The 16795-nt window shown below is 56.8% G+C and overlaps 1 protein-coding gene across 1 annotated transcript in view; it reads right to left on the bottom strand.

The window, feature by feature from the left end:
* SFSWAP (splicing factor SWAP) overlaps window positions 1-16795 on the bottom strand; it is an 81374-nt gene that overhangs the window by 25585 nt on the left and 38994 nt on the right. The window contains exons 9-13 of the mRNA XM_077763559.1: window positions 15775-15906; window positions 14725-14818; window positions 13783-13954; window positions 7752-7982; window positions 6546-6736 (exon numbers count right to left, since the gene is read on the bottom strand). Coding sequence (XP_077619685.1) covers window positions 6546-6736; window positions 7752-7982; window positions 13783-13954; window positions 14725-14818; window positions 15775-15906 — 820 coding nt within the window. The remainder of the gene's footprint in view (window positions 1-6545; window positions 6737-7751; window positions 7983-13782; window positions 13955-14724; window positions 14819-15774; window positions 15907-16795) is intronic.

The following is a 16795-nucleotide window of genomic DNA, read 5'->3' as shown; positions in this document are numbered from 1 at the left end:
TGGGGCCGCCCCTTCCTCCCTGCGTCCCTGTGCTCGGCGGGGGCACGGCCGACACGGGCGGCGCCCCTACTAAGGCTCCTCTTCTTTCTTTGGCTTGGAAAGGAAAGGCAAGACGCTCATCCGACGAGATGCGCTTGGGGCTCGGCCCTCCTCCAACGAGATGCGCTCGCGCCTCAGCCCTCATCTAAAGAGATACGCTCGCGCCTCGGCCTCCATCCAATGAGAGGCGCTCATGCCTCGGCCCTCATCCAATGAGACGCGGTCGCACCTCGGCCCTCATCCAACGAGAGGCGCTCGCGCCTCGGCCCTCCTCCAACGAGACGCGGTCGCACCTCGGCCTTCATCCAACGAGAGGCGCTCGCGCCTCGGCCTTCATCCAATGAGAGGCGCTCATGCCTCGGCCCTCATCCAGTGAGACGCGGTCACACCTCGGCCCTCATCCAACGAGATACACTCGCGCCTCGGCCTTCATCCAATGAGAGGCACTCATGCCTCGGCCCTCATCCAATGAGACACGGTCGCACCTCGGCCCTCCTCCAACGAGATGCGCTCGCGCCTCAGCCCTCATCCAACGAGAGGCGCGTGCACCTGTCCTCCGGCGGCGCGCGGAGCCCGAGAGGCTGGAGAACAGCTCGCCCTGTCCCAGGCGGTTCCTTTCACGTCTAGTCACCCAGGAGCCGGGAGCCACTGGGAGAAAAGGCCGAGGCCCTGCTTGGTGCCCGTTCTGGTCCTCACGCCCCGTCTTCCACGGCGCCGCGATGCCCGCTCGGGGGGGCCCATCTCAACACGACAAGAAACCAGCCTCAATGTCGGGCGCCCTGCGTCCGCTCCGGCACCAGTCAGGACCCGTCCCCGAGCAGGGTTCTGGGCCCAGAACGCGACACCGCGCAGGGCGCTCGGCGGCTCTGGAGGCTGGACGGGGGTGCCGCCGGCCCGCGTCCTGCTGCGGGCACGGCCCAGGTGTGCCAGGGGCAGGCAGCTCTGCGGCTGCGCCGTGGGAAAGCCCTTGGGGTGCGTCTTCAAACTCCTGAGAAATGAGGGACACACGCTGCACGAAGGGTGAGACTGAAGGCGGGGACAGCCCGCGGGCCCGTGTGACAGCCGAGTGGGCACTCTCCAGGGCCCCCAGGGGGGCGGAGCATGTGGCGCTGCCCAGCACCGGCACCAGAGGCACACAGGGAGGGCTCGAGGCAGCTCACCGCTGACCGAGACCCCCATCTCTGGGCACCGTTAGGGTTTCTCTGCCTGTGGCGGCCGCACTCCACTGTGCTTCAAGCTCACTGCTCCCTCTCATGCAACAGGTTCATCAAACCAACATTTTCAAAATATTCCTCTTAATCAACTCATGAGATCTACTTATTCTAATAAAATGATCATCCTTCACTATGAAAGTGGAAATCAGCGAGTATGGGGCCTCTGCCCAACTGAATGGAGAGGATTCACTGTGATGACCTCAGCTTACAAGTACCAACAACAGAATACTTAGAAATCCAGTAATTAGACTTGAGAATGAAAAAACAGAGTAACAAGCACCACCCGTGCAGTCGCTGCAGCCCAGCAGCACGTCCCAGGGCACGGGCTCTGTGTCCGCACAGGTCAGGGACCCCGGCGAGCAGGCCGCCCCCCTTCAGGAGAAGGTGAGCGGTGGACGCCTGCCCCCTCCGCAGCCGGGCACCCGCTCCCCTACCTGTGCAGACACTGTGTGGGCAGTGGCCCTGTGTGCCCCCCGCATCCATGAATGCCGAGGAGCTCTGTCTGAACAGGAGACAGACCAGAACGTTCCACCTCCTTGGTGATCACGCCAGGTTGAAAGAGAAGCACACGACCCAGGTCGAGCCGTCCGGAACTTCCACAGGGTGTGGAGCGAGGAGGCCCGGGATGCGGGCGGCGCAGCGGGAGGAGGAGCCCGGGGAGGAGGGGGGGCGTGCCTGGAGAGGAGTCCTCGGGGCGTCGCTGCCCTCAGCACTCAAGAGTGCGAGCTGGGGGCAGTGGGGCAGGTTGTGACACATGCAATCAAAGCGTGGCTGGCACGGCAGCCATAGGATAAGACACCCGGCCAGCTGTGTAGTCTGCACCCTGCTGCAGCGGCGGAAACGCTCTGTGTTCCCTTCGGGCAGCCATCAGCCACATGTGACTACTCAATGCCTGTAACATGGCTAGTATGATTAAGAACCTGAGTCTTGAATTTTATTTAATTTTTACTAAGTTACATTTAAATGACCATGGATGGCCAGTGGTACCATACACCATACTGGGCAGTGTGTCCTCAAAAATAATGACTCTGCACATAAATGAGGTTTCTGACTGAACCAGAAAGCTCCCACTGCCTGGCTCACACACCTCGAGACCAGAACTCACCTGCGGCCCCACCTCCCTGTTCCGCTTGCAGAAGGCACCGGGCTGAGCCGCCCTGCGGGAGGGTGCCCACAGGTGAGCGTGCAGAGTGCAGGAGGGGCGCCCAGGGGTGCACGTGCGGCGCTGTGGGAGGGGCACCCACGGGTGCAGGCGCGGGGCTGAGGAGGGGCGCCCACGGGTGCGCGCGGGGCGGCACCGAGCGGGGCGGCCTCCTGGGGTGGAACGTTAACACTCCAGCAAAGCTATCAGAGCACAAGCTGCCACGGGGGAAGCAGGGCACAGGGCGATCTGAGCGGTGTGTGTGAGAAATCGAGAGAATTTCAAGACTGCCCTCGCACCCCCCCTTCAGTAACCCCAGAAGACGCGAATCAGTCCCCGCCCACAGCGAAGTACCCACCCACGAAGCAGCACAGAGCGAATCAGTTCCGTCCTGCTGCAGAAAAATGAACTGCTCAAAAGCAGATGAACATGTATCTTTGAATAAAATCTCATTTGTGAAATGACACTACAGTCAACATAAAATGGGACAATTCTACATACGCTCTGGCATGTCAGACTCAGAAACGCATCCTTTAAAACCGCACATTCAAACCTCCGCCTGTCATTCTCGCTGCGCATGCCCTCTCTCCTGAAGCGATCCAGCTGCCCTGATCTGAGTGCGGTGCTCCCTCCCAGAGGACTCTGTGCGTCCCCGCCGCGGTGGGCGCCACTGCCTGTGCCTGCCATCGTGTCCTGCCTCTGACACCGTGACCACCGCGGGCTTCCCGTGGAAATGCGGCTCTGCCTCCTCCGCTTCCCAGTCTGGTCCTGGCACACGGCTGCCACCCCACCGCCCTGCCCGTGCCGGCTCCTGCACCGCTCCCGCACTGCCCTGGGGGGCCCTGCCGGTCAGAGCTGCCTCAGCGCGAGGCACTCACCGCCACCACTTGAGTGTCTTTGGTCCTGGAGGGTCCTCCCGATGTGTCAACTCTCCACCATTACCAGGGTTCCCCAAGGCCCTGCCCAAACGCCCTCTCTGCAGGCCGTGTGCCCCTCTGCCTCCCGGAGGCCCAGGCATCACCCACGTGCTCATCTGTGTTGGCTGCTCTGAGCCCTGCAGACTGTCCGGGGGGACGAATGGGACCACGTGGGCATTTGGATAAGACACAGGCTTCTAATCCATCTTCCAAGTGCCTAAGCGCGTGCAAACCGGCTCAGCACACGCGGTTGACTTCTTTTCCTACCTCCCTGCAGACTCTTGTTCGGCCTGTAAACCCGGCAGGATCATTAACTTGAACAGACTGCTGGTGTCTAAAAGGTGTCCTGAAACGTGCTGTTACTGTGCAAGTGACTACATAACGCAACAGGGGTTCGAATCAAAGACCGCTGGTTTCTCTTCACTCTGGATTAAGAACACACACCCCAAGAGTGAGGTGTTCACAGGGGTTTTTTAAGCACTACTTATGTATACTTTTCTATCTCACAGACTGCTTCACAACGTAACGTCCACGCCAGTAAGCACGAACACGTAACACGCCACCCGACAGGCAGCTCGGCCAGTGCACGCATGAGCTGCGGTGCGGCCCCGGTGGCCGTGGGGGGGTGGCAAGGTGCCTGACCTGGTGAGTGTGCCGTGTCCAGCTGTGTTCCTCAAACTGCAGTAGTTCTAAGTGGTACAGGTTCCAGTGGACAAAGAGAGAAATGTCTGGGACACTGGTGACGCAAGAGAGGTAGACAGCCAGGAGGGAACGAGGGGAGGCTCTGGGGGCTCTCCGGGGACAGGGGACGAGGACGCCACTCAGCCTGTAAAGTCCCCCAAGGTTAACACACACGGTAACCTCACAGATGCCGTCTTTCTGCCCAGCAGATGGAGAAGAATCAAAGGCTGGTGGTAAGCGGTATTGCCGGGGGTGTGGAAGCAGATATTTAAAAGCATTTCCAGAGTCCAGAGTCCACCCTACGGACACGCACACTGAAGCGAGCGTGTAAGACAGGACCCAGGCTGAGAGCAGCACTGTGGTCACGGTAGCGAGGCCCCGGGACGAGCATGCACGCCCACCACTGACTGGGTCAGGTTAAGGGCTGGTGTGGGAGAGGCCGGACAGTCACTCATCCAGTGACTACTCAAGGAGCATGACCCCGACGTGGACAGAAGCAGCCCTGCAGGGAGTGAAAAACCAGCATGATGTGTAGGGTCTGCTCCTGTTACTGTGACATCTGAACCTACACACAGAAGTAGATCTGTTTCCTGCGAGAACCCACAAAGGATGAAATGCAGCGGACACACACGATGGAGTGTTACTCACCTTGAAAAAGGACATTCTGTGAAGTGGAGTAAGGAGGTCCCAGGAGAACAAACACTGCAGGATCCCACCCGCACGGGGCCCTGCGAGCAGTCCGGCTGACAGACACGGACAGCAGAGGCCTGGGCGCCAGGGGGCCCATGGTTAATGGGACAGAGTTTTGTTTGGGAAGATGAAAAAGTCCTGGACATGGAGGGCAGTGACAGTTGCGCACAAGGGGAGTGTGTTTCGTATCACGGAATCATGGAACGGGGTGGGGGGGGGTTTCAAAAGGGCTAAAAATGAGGGGCCCCTGAGTGGCTCAGTCAAAATCCTGCCTGGTCTTTACGCTGCCCCACACACGTCCGCTCACACAGACCGGGGGTGCTGCCCGCTCCCACTGAGCCGACCCCCAGACCTCAGGACCCTCCGTGCACGACAATCTTACTCCTGTTCAGCGGGGGTAGGCGTGCTGCTCTGTGGGTGAGGTGCACGCGGAACAGAGCACGCGGGCAGAGCAACCTGTCCCCAGAAGCTGCTTTAGACTGAGATACCTTCCGGTTGAATCCCGGTTGTGACAACTGCCAATGTGATTAAAGTATTTCTGTTTCAAAGCAATTAGACACTTACTGGTGTCTGCTACTACGTCGCACCCTTGTTCAAATCGTGTAGGAGCTACGATCTCTCCCACTAGATGCGCAAGAAGATCCACCAGTTGATGAACCAGGAAACACAAACACCCATTTCTATGTATTACAGATTTAAAATACACGCTGGAAAACCAGGAAGCCGGGAGAGGCCATGTAGAAGGAGAAACAGGAGAAAACCAGAAGGCGAAGCCTGTCTCGTGCTCATAGGGAGAGAATTCTCCGGTTGCGGCAAGGCCACACGGCAGGTGGGTAAAAAACCGTGTTGACGATGAGGCATTCTGGCCGTGACAGAGTCTGCATTCAAACACAGCGTCGCTGGAAAACGGATGCGTGTGCAGCACCGGCTGATTCCACACACGCGGTGGTTGTTACCTAAGCCTCTCACCTGCCGCACGAACGACACGGGACAACGCGGAGAACTAACGAGGCACACCAGGGCCCCTGCGACCACGCCCCTGCCACACACACAACCTCTGCTGCTCCATCCTGGGCCACCCCTGCAGCTGTCACCGCAGCGTCAGGGCTCCCCAAAGTCCAAGACTGGGGCCCACACCTGGTGGCCCACCTCGGGGGCACAGGGAGAGGAGCACAGGTAGCTGTGTCCCGGAGTCCCCTGGGCGCCCCCCACACCCCTGCAGGCTCGAGGCGGCTCGGAGGACAGCCAGCAGGAGGCTGCCCATCCTGCCGAGCCAGGCTCCTGGGTCTGAGGCCGCCTGCCAGCCCTGAGGGCTCCAGACTGACTCCTGAGGGGAGACGGCAGGCTTGGCCTTCGACAGGAGGAGGGAGGCTGTCTGCCGTGCAAAACAAACAAACCAAGCAGCTACGTGTGGCCAAAATCTGTTTCGAGTCACGGCCCCAGACTCTCATAAATGTCAACGCAACAGGGGGAGAGTGCGGGACCGCTTCCACGTTCCGGGAAGGCCAACTACAAAAGACGCTCTGGGGACACTGGTGTGTGGAGGTGCTGAGCTCGTGGGAGCGGAGGGCATGTACAGGGGGCGCGTGCAGGGGCGCATGTGGAGGACGCCACTGCTCTCTCGCTCGGGAAGGGGTGGGCACGGCGGGCACAGCTAACGGAAGCAACCGCAGCTTAGTTTTCTTTCGAATTCTAGTACCAATGTTGACGTGGACGCGAGATGTCACAGTCTTGCTCTGGGCCAGTCTGTCCCCAAGTCGACGTGTCCCCCCCAGGGAAGCCCAGGGCCCAAGGTCCCCTCATGGGGGTCTTCCCCACACTCACCCGCTCTGACCTGCAATGCTGATGTGGACCTTAACTCACCTCTACGTTGAAAGGATTTTCCTCGACTTTTCCGACTTCTGCTTCCGGCAGAGGATTTTTTAAGGTTTGTAAAAACAAGGCTGCCTTCCTTTTACGTTCCGCTTGCAGCTGCTTCTCCTTCGATTCCTTGGACGCCTGGGCCAGCTTCTCCCGGGCGGCAGCCGCCAGGCGGTCCTCCAGCTTTTGCTTTGCTTAAGGAACAAACAAAAAAGCGATGTTTACAACAAATGCCACTCTATTAATAACTCGCTGTCTTCGCTTTCACAAGCAGTGAAAGGGTCACAAGATACAATGAGGTTATTCTAAAAGATTAGTAAGACTCAAATTTCAGGATAAGGAAACAAATCAGGCAAGCTGAATTTTAAGATAATTAGCTCATAATGCTTACTATTACTATTTTAAGTATGTCACCTTCAAAATCAAAGTTGGAAGACTGATGGGCTTCCATAAGAGGGAGGGCTGGAGTCACGGAAACCTCCGAACGGCTCTCATGAACACATGTCCCCAGCGCTCATGCCCGGCAAGGAGGGCGGCATTAGAGCACCCCCCGACACACGGCCCTGTGCGTGGCAGTATGTGCGGAACGGGGCGCAGTGCGCTGGCCTGAGCCTGCTGAGGGGCGACCTGAAATGTTGTGTCATCTGCGCACGTGCAGGAAAAGCAATGTCCAAGGACCAGTTAGGACAGGTAGAAACTGCTAACTCAGGACTTAATAAACTACTGTAGCGCCGACCGGAGTTGGTTTAGGGGGAAGAGACCGAGAGACACCCGCACGCACACTGCGGGTGGTATGGGGGCCGCCGGTGGCCAGGCCGTGACCTGTGAAGACGATCCCCAGCCTGGAAACCAGCTCTGGCCGCGTCCTCTCCAAGGGTCTGCCAGCTCCGCGGGCAGACAGCCTCCCAGGAGGGCATCTCCACTTGGGTGTGTTACCCAAGCTGGGAACACAGGCTGAGCATTTGGCGCAAGGTGGCACTCAGAGCGCCAAGGCTCCNCCCGAACGAGCTGCCGGGGGCACTGTGTCTGAGGCTTAGGAAGGGCAGTACCCGCTGCTCTGAGATCTCTCTGTGTGCGCCGAGCACCACCCGCCCCCAGGTCCTGCCATGCTCCGGCTGGGGGCTCAGTCCCGGCACTGCGGGCTTAGGAGGCGAGGCCCATGTTATGTACTGTCTGCCTTTCGAGAAGGTGTAAAATGTGCTGACAAACCTTGCTTCGCCTCCAGCTCCTCCTGGGTAAGTTGAGGCCGCTTCTCCTCAACAACTGCACAGGGCGGGGCGACTGCTGGGGTAGTGTTTGCGGCGCCACTAGAACTTTCTTGGCCTTCTTTGCCTTCTTCATCATCATCACTGTCATCATCTAGCTTAACACGGTTTTTTTCCAGGGGAAGGAGGTCATTTTCTTTGGCCTTGATCGCAAAGCTTATTGGAGCAAATGAAGCTATTGGGAAAAGGGAACACGGTGACGCATGTTTAGGTACCTGGAGGCACAGAGCAGAACCCCCGCGGCCCCGCCATCCACGCAAGCACCAGCTGCTGGGTGGCATCCCCACGGCAGCCCCATCTCACGCCCAGGGGGCTCTGGGGGCAGCGGTAATGCCTGCATCATCAAAGGGGGCTGTTTAAATGCACGCCAGGCGCGGGGAGGCTGGCCCGCCATGCACGCCCGGTGGGGGATGAGCACAGAACGCCAGCAGGGCCACTGCACTGGCAAAGGGGCACTTCCTTTTGGGGCTTTCCTTCTTTTTTGGGCTCAGCACGTGGCTGAGTTTGCACAAGTCAGACATACGATGCGGCTCCACTATAAAAGATGCTTCTAACCCCCCAGCTGGACACGGCGGCCCCCCCACGCAGCAGCAGTTACAGAGCCCACGCCTCTCTCCCGCAGCTGGCCGGCGCCCGCTCTGGGCCTGAGCCCACCACTCTGCAGCCCTAACGCCTTCACCCCCTGCTTCCCAAACCCAGGTGGCTCGGCGCTCTCCCCTGGAACATGTGGGAACTTGAGTAAGAGAAATACAAAGGCCCAAGAGGAGAGGGTCTACCCCGCCCCCCACCCACTCAACATGCACTCATGGACGGGGTCCGTCTCCTGCAGCCACTGCGACAAGCCGGGTTCTAACTACACCCAACTGGTTGCACTGAGATACTTCACTTTCAAAAACCATGAAATTTTACTTATGAAGGATATTCAAGTAAATGACGAGAGGAAGGGAAACGAAGGGCAGTACAAATAGCTCGCTCCGAGCAGGGGCAGGGTGGGTAGGTGCACTCCACACACCACGCTGTTTTTACATGTGCTTGGATTTTCCATAAGAAAACAAGGCAGGTTCTAGAAGGGCTGCATCAGCTGGTGACTGCGGGTGGGGAGGGACGGCCCAGCAGGCCCCCAAGGGTCCCACCGTCTGCATTTCCCGGCTCCAGAGCCACACAGGCCTTGCAGGATGCAGCTCCGCCAGATCTCTGAAACACACCAACACTTTTGTTCACATGCACCCTGAGCCAGAGCACACCCAGATGCTAAACGCTCGGAAAGGCATAGCTGGTAAGTCAAATGGAAAATCGGCTTTGGACTGACGGTGCGCTGCGCCCGCTGCAGGACAAGCCCTGAGAACAGCACACGGGGTCACGAACACGGTCTGCTGGAGTCAGAACTAACCACGGAACCACGCTTCTGTTACAAACAGACCCATGTTTTGAAGAATCACTAAATCATGTACTGCTGAAATACCATGACACGGGGACTAGCCTGCAAAGCACTCTGGGGAGGGGGCGGAGGGGTGGAAGGCCAAGGGCATGCCCAGCCNGAATTGACAAAACTTAAAAAAAAAAAAAAATTCACTTAAATGTTAATCAAAATTGCTCATTAACTTGGGGCTACAGAATTACATCTCAAAATACCTTTATGGTTTATTTATTTATTGAGAGAGAGCGAGTGAGTAAGCATGCAAGATAGGGAGGGGCAGAGAGAATCCCAAGCAGGCTCCACGCAGTCAGCGCAGAGCCCGACTCAGGGACTGAACTCAAGAACCACGAGATCATGACCTGAGCAGAAATCAGGAGTCAGACGCTTAACCAAGTCTCCCAGGTGGCCCTCAAAAGAACTTCACGATGATGATTCTCAAACCACCTCTTACTCCAAATTAGAAAGGTCAGCAATCAACAAATATAACATTTCAAAACGAGCGCTCCCGGGACAGTTTCTGTTCTAACACGACGCCTACTACGGACATTTGATTTTTATGCTTGTGAAGTACAAGGCCAAGGAGCACCAAGGCTCCAGGACCCGGCCCAGACCCTAAGCTGATTTAATAAAAGAATGGAGTGGTGGGGCGGCCCGCGGGCCGCAGCTCACACAGCACCCACAAGCCACCAGAGGTGCTTTTGGGCTCCCTGCTTACAAATGAGAAAACGGAGGTGAGATGGGTAAAGTAAGTGTCCCACGCTAGCTCAGCCAGAGAGCAAGGGCTCCGAAGCCATTCCTCAGGGTAAGGGTTACGTGAGCGTCTGATGGTTCCACCGCCGCCCATGGCCCCCTGCAGCGGGGGCACCCCCCCGCGCTCCTGGCTCAGGCGCCCCTCCCCATCTGCACTGCCCACCACTGCTGGCCTCCCCTCCACTGCCTCTTTCCACCTGCTTCCCTCTCTCTCCTGCAGCCTCAGCCCGTGGGTGCCCGCCTGGCCTCCCTCCTCCACACCTCCGCACGTCTGCACTGCGTGTCCACGGTCTGCTCACTGGGCTGCGGGCTGTCTCGGGCACCGAAGCAGCTGGGAGCAGCAGGTGCCCGGGCAGTGCGTGCCCTGGGCTTCCGTGGCAATGGGAGCGGGCTCTCATATGGACATCGGCCTTCAGGAGTAATTATGTTCTCGGTGGAAAACTCTGAAACCACAGGTGAGCAGAACAGAAGACTGACCGCAGCACCGATGTGGGAAAAAGCCACCTGCACGGTCCCCAGGCACACGTGTGCACGTGCACGCACGAAAGTGGGGCGCACTAGCGTGCTCTCAGCCTGCTTCTGCTTCCCAGGCAGCATCTTCCCACGTCTCCGTGTCCACAGGTGGTTTTACAACCAGGAGGGCCGTGTCCTGGTCTGGACGCTCCAACTTATTACACGGTCTTCCACAACCATCGCCAAGGTTTTACTTCTAAAAGCTGGTGAGCCCCGTGAAGAGCGCCTGGTCTGGGCACCTAGCACAGCCGTGCTGGGGGGGGGGATCTACATGCAAAGGTGGGTCCCAAAGGCCCAGCGGCCCCTCCCCGCCGCCTGCAGCCCCTTCCTTGCTGAGCATTACTTTTTAACTTTAGAAAACGGCATCTTGCTAGTGAAGATATACTTTAAAAATCTATTTTTCTTTTGTGAGCGATCTTTTCTTGTCCTCTGTGTCCTGTTTTTCTGCTGCAGTGAGTGTCTTTTCTTATTGATGGAGGAGCTCTTTCTACGGTCTGGGATTTTAACCCTCTGTCTTCTGTTTCCAGTCAAGGTTTTGACACTTTAACTTTATTCAGGTCCTGCCCCTATCAGACCTACTACTCTTATGATTTACGGCTTCAATTCTTAGAAAGTCTTTTCCTTTTTTTTTTTTAATGTTTTANTAAAAAAAAAAATTACCTTTATTTTCTTCTATTTTTATGGGTTTTTTCTCTTACATTTAAATACTTTATCTGGAATTCTCATTGTCAGATGTGATGCAGAAGTCTTAATTTTTTCCCCCAAGCACAGTCCATTATCGTCTTCATAAAGAAGCTTCACCAGCCGTGCTCGCGGACGCTGATGCACCTTCGGCACCCACAGAGGGAGACCCAGGCTGGCGTCTCGTCTGCTCGCACGGCCAACCACGCCACCTCTGGCGAGGTGTGAGCGTCCGTGCTCCTCAGGGTTAGACCGACAGGGCACCAGCAAGCTGCCTGGGCCCCCCTCCCCGCCACAGTCTCTTGCGGGAAACAAGCTTGCCCTCGACTCTGTCCGGCCAGCAGCCTGTTTGCTGAACAGTGAAGGTTTCCTAAGTTCTTTGCGACCCACATCTGTTGTGCTGCCACCTCTTGAGGTAATTTTAGCATTTTATGCTTTTTCAGAGAAGTTTTTCAGTTATGTCCAGACTCGTTCAAACGTAGAGTTACATGCAGTGTCCGTGCGCTGCGAATGCCTGTGACTGTTTTCTCACGTGCTGCATGCGGTTTCTTCTGCAAAGGCTGCAGGCACATCTCCTCACCGGTTCCCGCGTCGACTGTTATGGGTTCCCCTCTCCTGCTTCCCTTAGACGCACGTTACAGTTTTCTTCTAGGCTGTTGAGCTAAAGGCTTGTTACGGTTTCTCTTTACCAACATAAGCACACGTGGCTATGTAAGCATCTGTTTGAAGTTTTCACTGCACTGGTAGTTTTTTGACAAGAAATATTTTCACTGGGGCACCCAGCCAGCTCAGTCGGTGGAGTGTGTGACTCCTGATCTCGGGCTGGGGTTCGAGCCCCGCACTGGGTGTAGAGATTACTTAAAATCAAAATCTTCAGAAAAAAAAAATCAAGAATATTCTCATCACCCTCACTTTCCCTAATTACTTCGTCTGTGAAAGTCTTCGTGCCCAGTAGCACCCAGAATACTGTTTATCCAAAATTTCAGACATGCCTTAATTATCTGGCATTTCCTGTGCAGACAGGTCTGATGCGCCGACGTGTCTGTTCTCCACCCAGGGGACACCTGTCCGTCTTCTCTGGGTGCTTCGCTGCCCCTCCGTCCTCTCACCTGGAGATCTGAAAACAGTTTTCAACCTGTCTTCTCTTCGGGTCTGACTTCTAGGCTTTCACTGTGTTGCCGAGTGCAGGCTACTCCTCGGCAGGTCACGCGCAGGTCAGAGCACCAGCTGCACCAGGCCCAGGCGCCCGGCCACCCCGCCTCCCGGTGCCCGTCGGGCTGTCCGAAGGTGCGGTGCCCAACCGGAGCCGACGGACTGGGCGCAGTGGGCCGTGCCATCCCAGCTGCCACGGCGCCGCTCAATCGTGGGGGTGTGGAGGCAGCCCCGGCTCAGGGGCAGGCCTCCCTCTGCCTGACCGTGGCCCCCCCACCCAGGGGTCACTGCCACCAAGTCCTGAACTGTGGACTGAGTTCTGGGCAGCCTGCCTTGTCCTTCTGCGACACGGACAGGAAGCGTCTCCCCTGCTTCTGCAGCAACGACAGAGCCTACTCTCCACTTATTATGTCCCTTTGTTATTTCAACTCGCGTCTGACGGTGGCTGGGAAGGGCGAGTGACTGCACACACGCGCTCAGGTAAAGCCACTCGCGTGCCTTTCTGGCCTGGTGAGTTTCCCTGCGGTCACTCAGTCACCCGTCTGGCACGGTCTGCTGACCAGATCACCACCCTGAGGCATCAGGCTCCTCGACGCAAAGCATGGGCCTCCCCGCAGTCCCTGCCACCCTCCGCGACCCTGCACCCGCCCCATGAGCCCGCTCCCCCTCCCGCTCCTCCCCCTGCAGCTGTGACAGACCATCAGTGCCACCCACACCCCCAGGCAGAGGACTCAGAGTTACCCAAATGGATGCAGCTGCTCCTCTGATGGGGCACCTGGGGGCCCCACGAGCTTCCGTGACCGTTTTCCGGGCTGTTCCCCAGGCCTCACTCCCCACGCCAAGCCCTGCTTGCGTGGCCTTTACCTGGGATGGCAGCCTGGTCCTGGGACCACGGTCACCCTGTCGACACCAGTGTGCACCCTCCTCCCCACAGACTCCTTCATCTCCACCAAGTGGGACTCGAAGCACCTTGATACACTTGACCGTTCACTTCCTTGCTACCGTGCTGTGCCAGCTCTCCCCTGTTTTTTTATCACACTGGCTTCTTTCCAGACCCATCTGCCCTGGCAGATGAAAAACTCCAAGAACATAAAAGGCAACCAAGGGCTGCGATGCAGTATTGCCCAGTAGAGGCCCCAGGACATGCAATTTAACAAATACAGACGCCTAATTTCACTAGTACAACACTTTGCACAGGAGTGTGGTTTCAGGAATCCAAGAAGATGCGAGACATCATTTGAAATATGCTAAACATTCTCACAAGCTGTCAGAATGCCTACAAACAAAGGGACACGTCACATGAGCTCATGCCCCCACGGGCCCAAATGAGGGGGCACTGTGGGCAGACGGAAGCTGCTATGACCACCCAGCACCAGCGGCCACTCCCCTGCCCTGTAGTCAGAGGCGCCTTTCTCTCGATTGTGAAGGAAGCCCCGCAAGGTCATGGCCAGCAGCAGCATACCTTTCACCAGCTTCCCGTCTGTGACCGTCTTACTGGATGCCGCCTCCTTCCTCCCCCCGGACCCGCCTCTTCCTCCTGCGTCGGCTGAGTCTTCACACACAGTGTCCTCCCCAGCGTCACTCGGCTTTTCAGGGGCAGATTCTGCTGGAGTCTCTTCTGGTGCCGACACAGCCTGGACAGTAAACATGACCATAAGCTGCTCTGTAAGGAACTGCCCAGGAGGGGCCACAGACAGACAGACGGACTCCATGGGACGACACATCGCTGCCTACATAGCACTAAGGAACACATTCCTGGAAACTCAGACCTGCCATTTCTGGTACAGCAGACTGTAAAGAGGGTGCACGAGGCTTTCCCTCTGGAAGGATGGAGCGCGTCTTAAAGCTCTGACACCATCTGGGGGCAGCGCTCACAGCCTTTTCCCTGGAGACAGATGCCCAAGAGGCCTTCCAGAATACCGGGTCCTGCCCACAGCCTACAGAGGAGCCACGTTTCTTCAGTCTGAGCAATCACAGGTGAAAAGTCTGAAGAAACCCACTGACAGGAAGCAAGGCCTATGCCTTCTACCAAAACAGGTCTGAACAGAACAGAGGGCACCCGCAACTCCAGCGCCAGCTGTGAGCACACACATCTATGGTTTCTACATGGAGGTACACGTTCCTCAACCACGGTACGTGACCACCACCGAAAGCAGCAAAAAATAACAGCCCCCGGAACATCAAATGCTTGGAGAGCAGACACGCTGCTCCTTGGGGAACTATGACTACAGACCCCAAAAACAGGTGTCCCCCTGGGAGGCGGGAAAAGGGGGAGATGGTGTGTGTGGCGCACGACCGTCTGGGACGGGACGGGGACTCAGTGAGCCCGCGCCTGCATCCTGTGCGGAAGCATGAAAGCCCTGCGGGTTCCATAACCCAGGCACCCTGCCCCGCGGCCACGGACCTGTGCGCTCTCTCCCCCTTCCTTCTGGAGGAAGAACTGCTTCTTGAACTCATAATAGGCGTTGTACTGGTGCCAGGGCTGCAGGAACTCGAACCTAGGAGCAGAGAGGTCGACAAGTCACTGACGCGGACGCACGGGGAGTGGTGCGTGGGGCTCCTCCCGCCAGCCCGCCACCAGCACGCGCCGTCCTGAATGCCCTCCAGGGACGGACCCGAGCCAGTCAACCACAGTGACCACGTGCGGAAGCGACAGCCGTATTGGACACAGGAGACCAGGGCACAGGTAGGTTAAATTGCTCGCCCACGGCCACAGGGGTCTCACGCTGTCACCGCAACCTCACGCTGGGTGGTTTATCCCCAAGGCTAGAACGTTATTTGATTAAATGGCAGATTCTTTTTTGTTTTCTGCTGCTTTGTTTTTCGTTTATAGATATATACCTTTTTTTTAACTTGTGTTTTTTTATCTGGCACATATAGTTTTTCAGTTTTTATTTTCATTTCATTTAATTAGCATACAGGGTCACAGCAATTTCCAGAGTACAGTGCAGTGACAACACTTCTGTGCACCACCCGGCGCTCATCTCGACAAGCATGTCCTTCGTTCCCATCACCTACCTCACCCTTCCCTCCCCGCTGAATGGCAGATTCTTTTTTGAGAGAGAGAGAGAGAGAGATACCGGGAGAGAGGCAAAGAAAAGGGGAGAGAGAGAATCTTAAGCAGCTTCCAGGCCAAGCACAGAGCCTCATGCAGGGCCCGAACCCATGAACCAGGAGATCATGACCTGAGCTGAAATCAAGAGTCGGACGCTCAACTAGCTGAGCTCCGCCGGGAGCCCTGAATGGCAGATTTTTGAAAAGCATGGATGTCCGCTCCGTTTTAGGGGGGCTCTGACATCCGTAAGTAATTCAGCAAGATGGTTATCAGAGATATTTACATAAACACACAAGGATCAACCTCGGTGAAGAAAGAAGAGCACAGCTGGATGGTCAACAAGCTGAGGGGAGGGCCAGACGCCCACATCCACCCACCAGGCGCCGCTCCTCGTCTCACCTGCGGTCATTCTTAGCACGAACGCTGGTCTCGAACTTGAGGCCGTTCCGAGCCACGTACTCCGCCAGCTTGTCAATCACGGGCTGGATGTCGGGGGGCGGGGGGATGATGGCCGCCACGGGAGCAAGTGCACTGTGGAGAAGAGCTCCGTCACACCGTGTGGGGGCCTCTGAGAGCAGCAGGTGCACCCGCGCGGCGCTCTGCTGGGGGCTCTCCCAGTGCAGGGCCACGCGGGGCAGCTCTGAGCGTGACCTCAAATACAAAAGCTAATCAAAGTCTATTGGTTTAAAACAGGGACCAAAATATCATTGCCAATGGGTAAAAATGGGGGTTTTATGGAAAGTAAGACTTTAAATCATGAAAACAGGCTCATTTGTTCCCCCTAACATTTCCCTCCAATTAGGAACTAATTTTTTTTTTTTTACAAATTTTATTGGGGTGGGGGCAGGGGGAGGCAGAGAAAGGGAGAGAATCCCAAGCAGGTTCCATCCCACAATCCTGGGATCATGACCTGAGCTGAAATCAAGAGTCAGATGCTTAACAGACTGAGCCACCTGGGCTCCCCATGAGTTAATTCTTAGAAGCAACCAAGAAAAAAATCACGTGTTGACTTTTTCAAGTTAAAAAGAGAACATGGGCAGTGAAGGCCAACATTCTCATTTCATGCCCCCTTTCCCAGCACGGTCAGAAAGCAGGGCATTTTGCAGAAACATCCAAGCATTTTGTCAACTTCAGCACAGACACCCAGGGCCCCAGCAAAGCACCTGCTCACTTCCCAGACACCTGGACGCTGACCCGAGACAGGCCCTAAGGCCCTGTCCCTGCCCACTGTCACTTCTGTTCAACGCTTCAATGGTCCGACAGCCAGACCCCCATCTGCCTACGGTTTGTGGGAGTCACTTCCGTCAGCTCTATATAATCCTTTGTTTCTCGCCAACGACTGCAGCTTCGCTGCGTGCTGGTCTTCCCCAGTATGGCCCAGCTGAGACATCAGCGCTTTGGAGAGACAGGTGCGGGGGCC

Source organism: Crocuta crocuta, unplaced genomic scaffold (assembly GCF_008692635.1).
Source record: "Crocuta crocuta isolate KB4526 unplaced genomic scaffold, BGI_CrCroc_1.0 scaffold114, whole genome shotgun sequence".
Lineage (NCBI taxonomy): Eukaryota > Metazoa > Chordata > Mammalia > Carnivora > Hyaenidae > Crocuta > Crocuta crocuta.
Note: the sequence above shows the minus strand (reverse complement) of the source record. Positions and strands in the feature narration are given on the sequence as shown.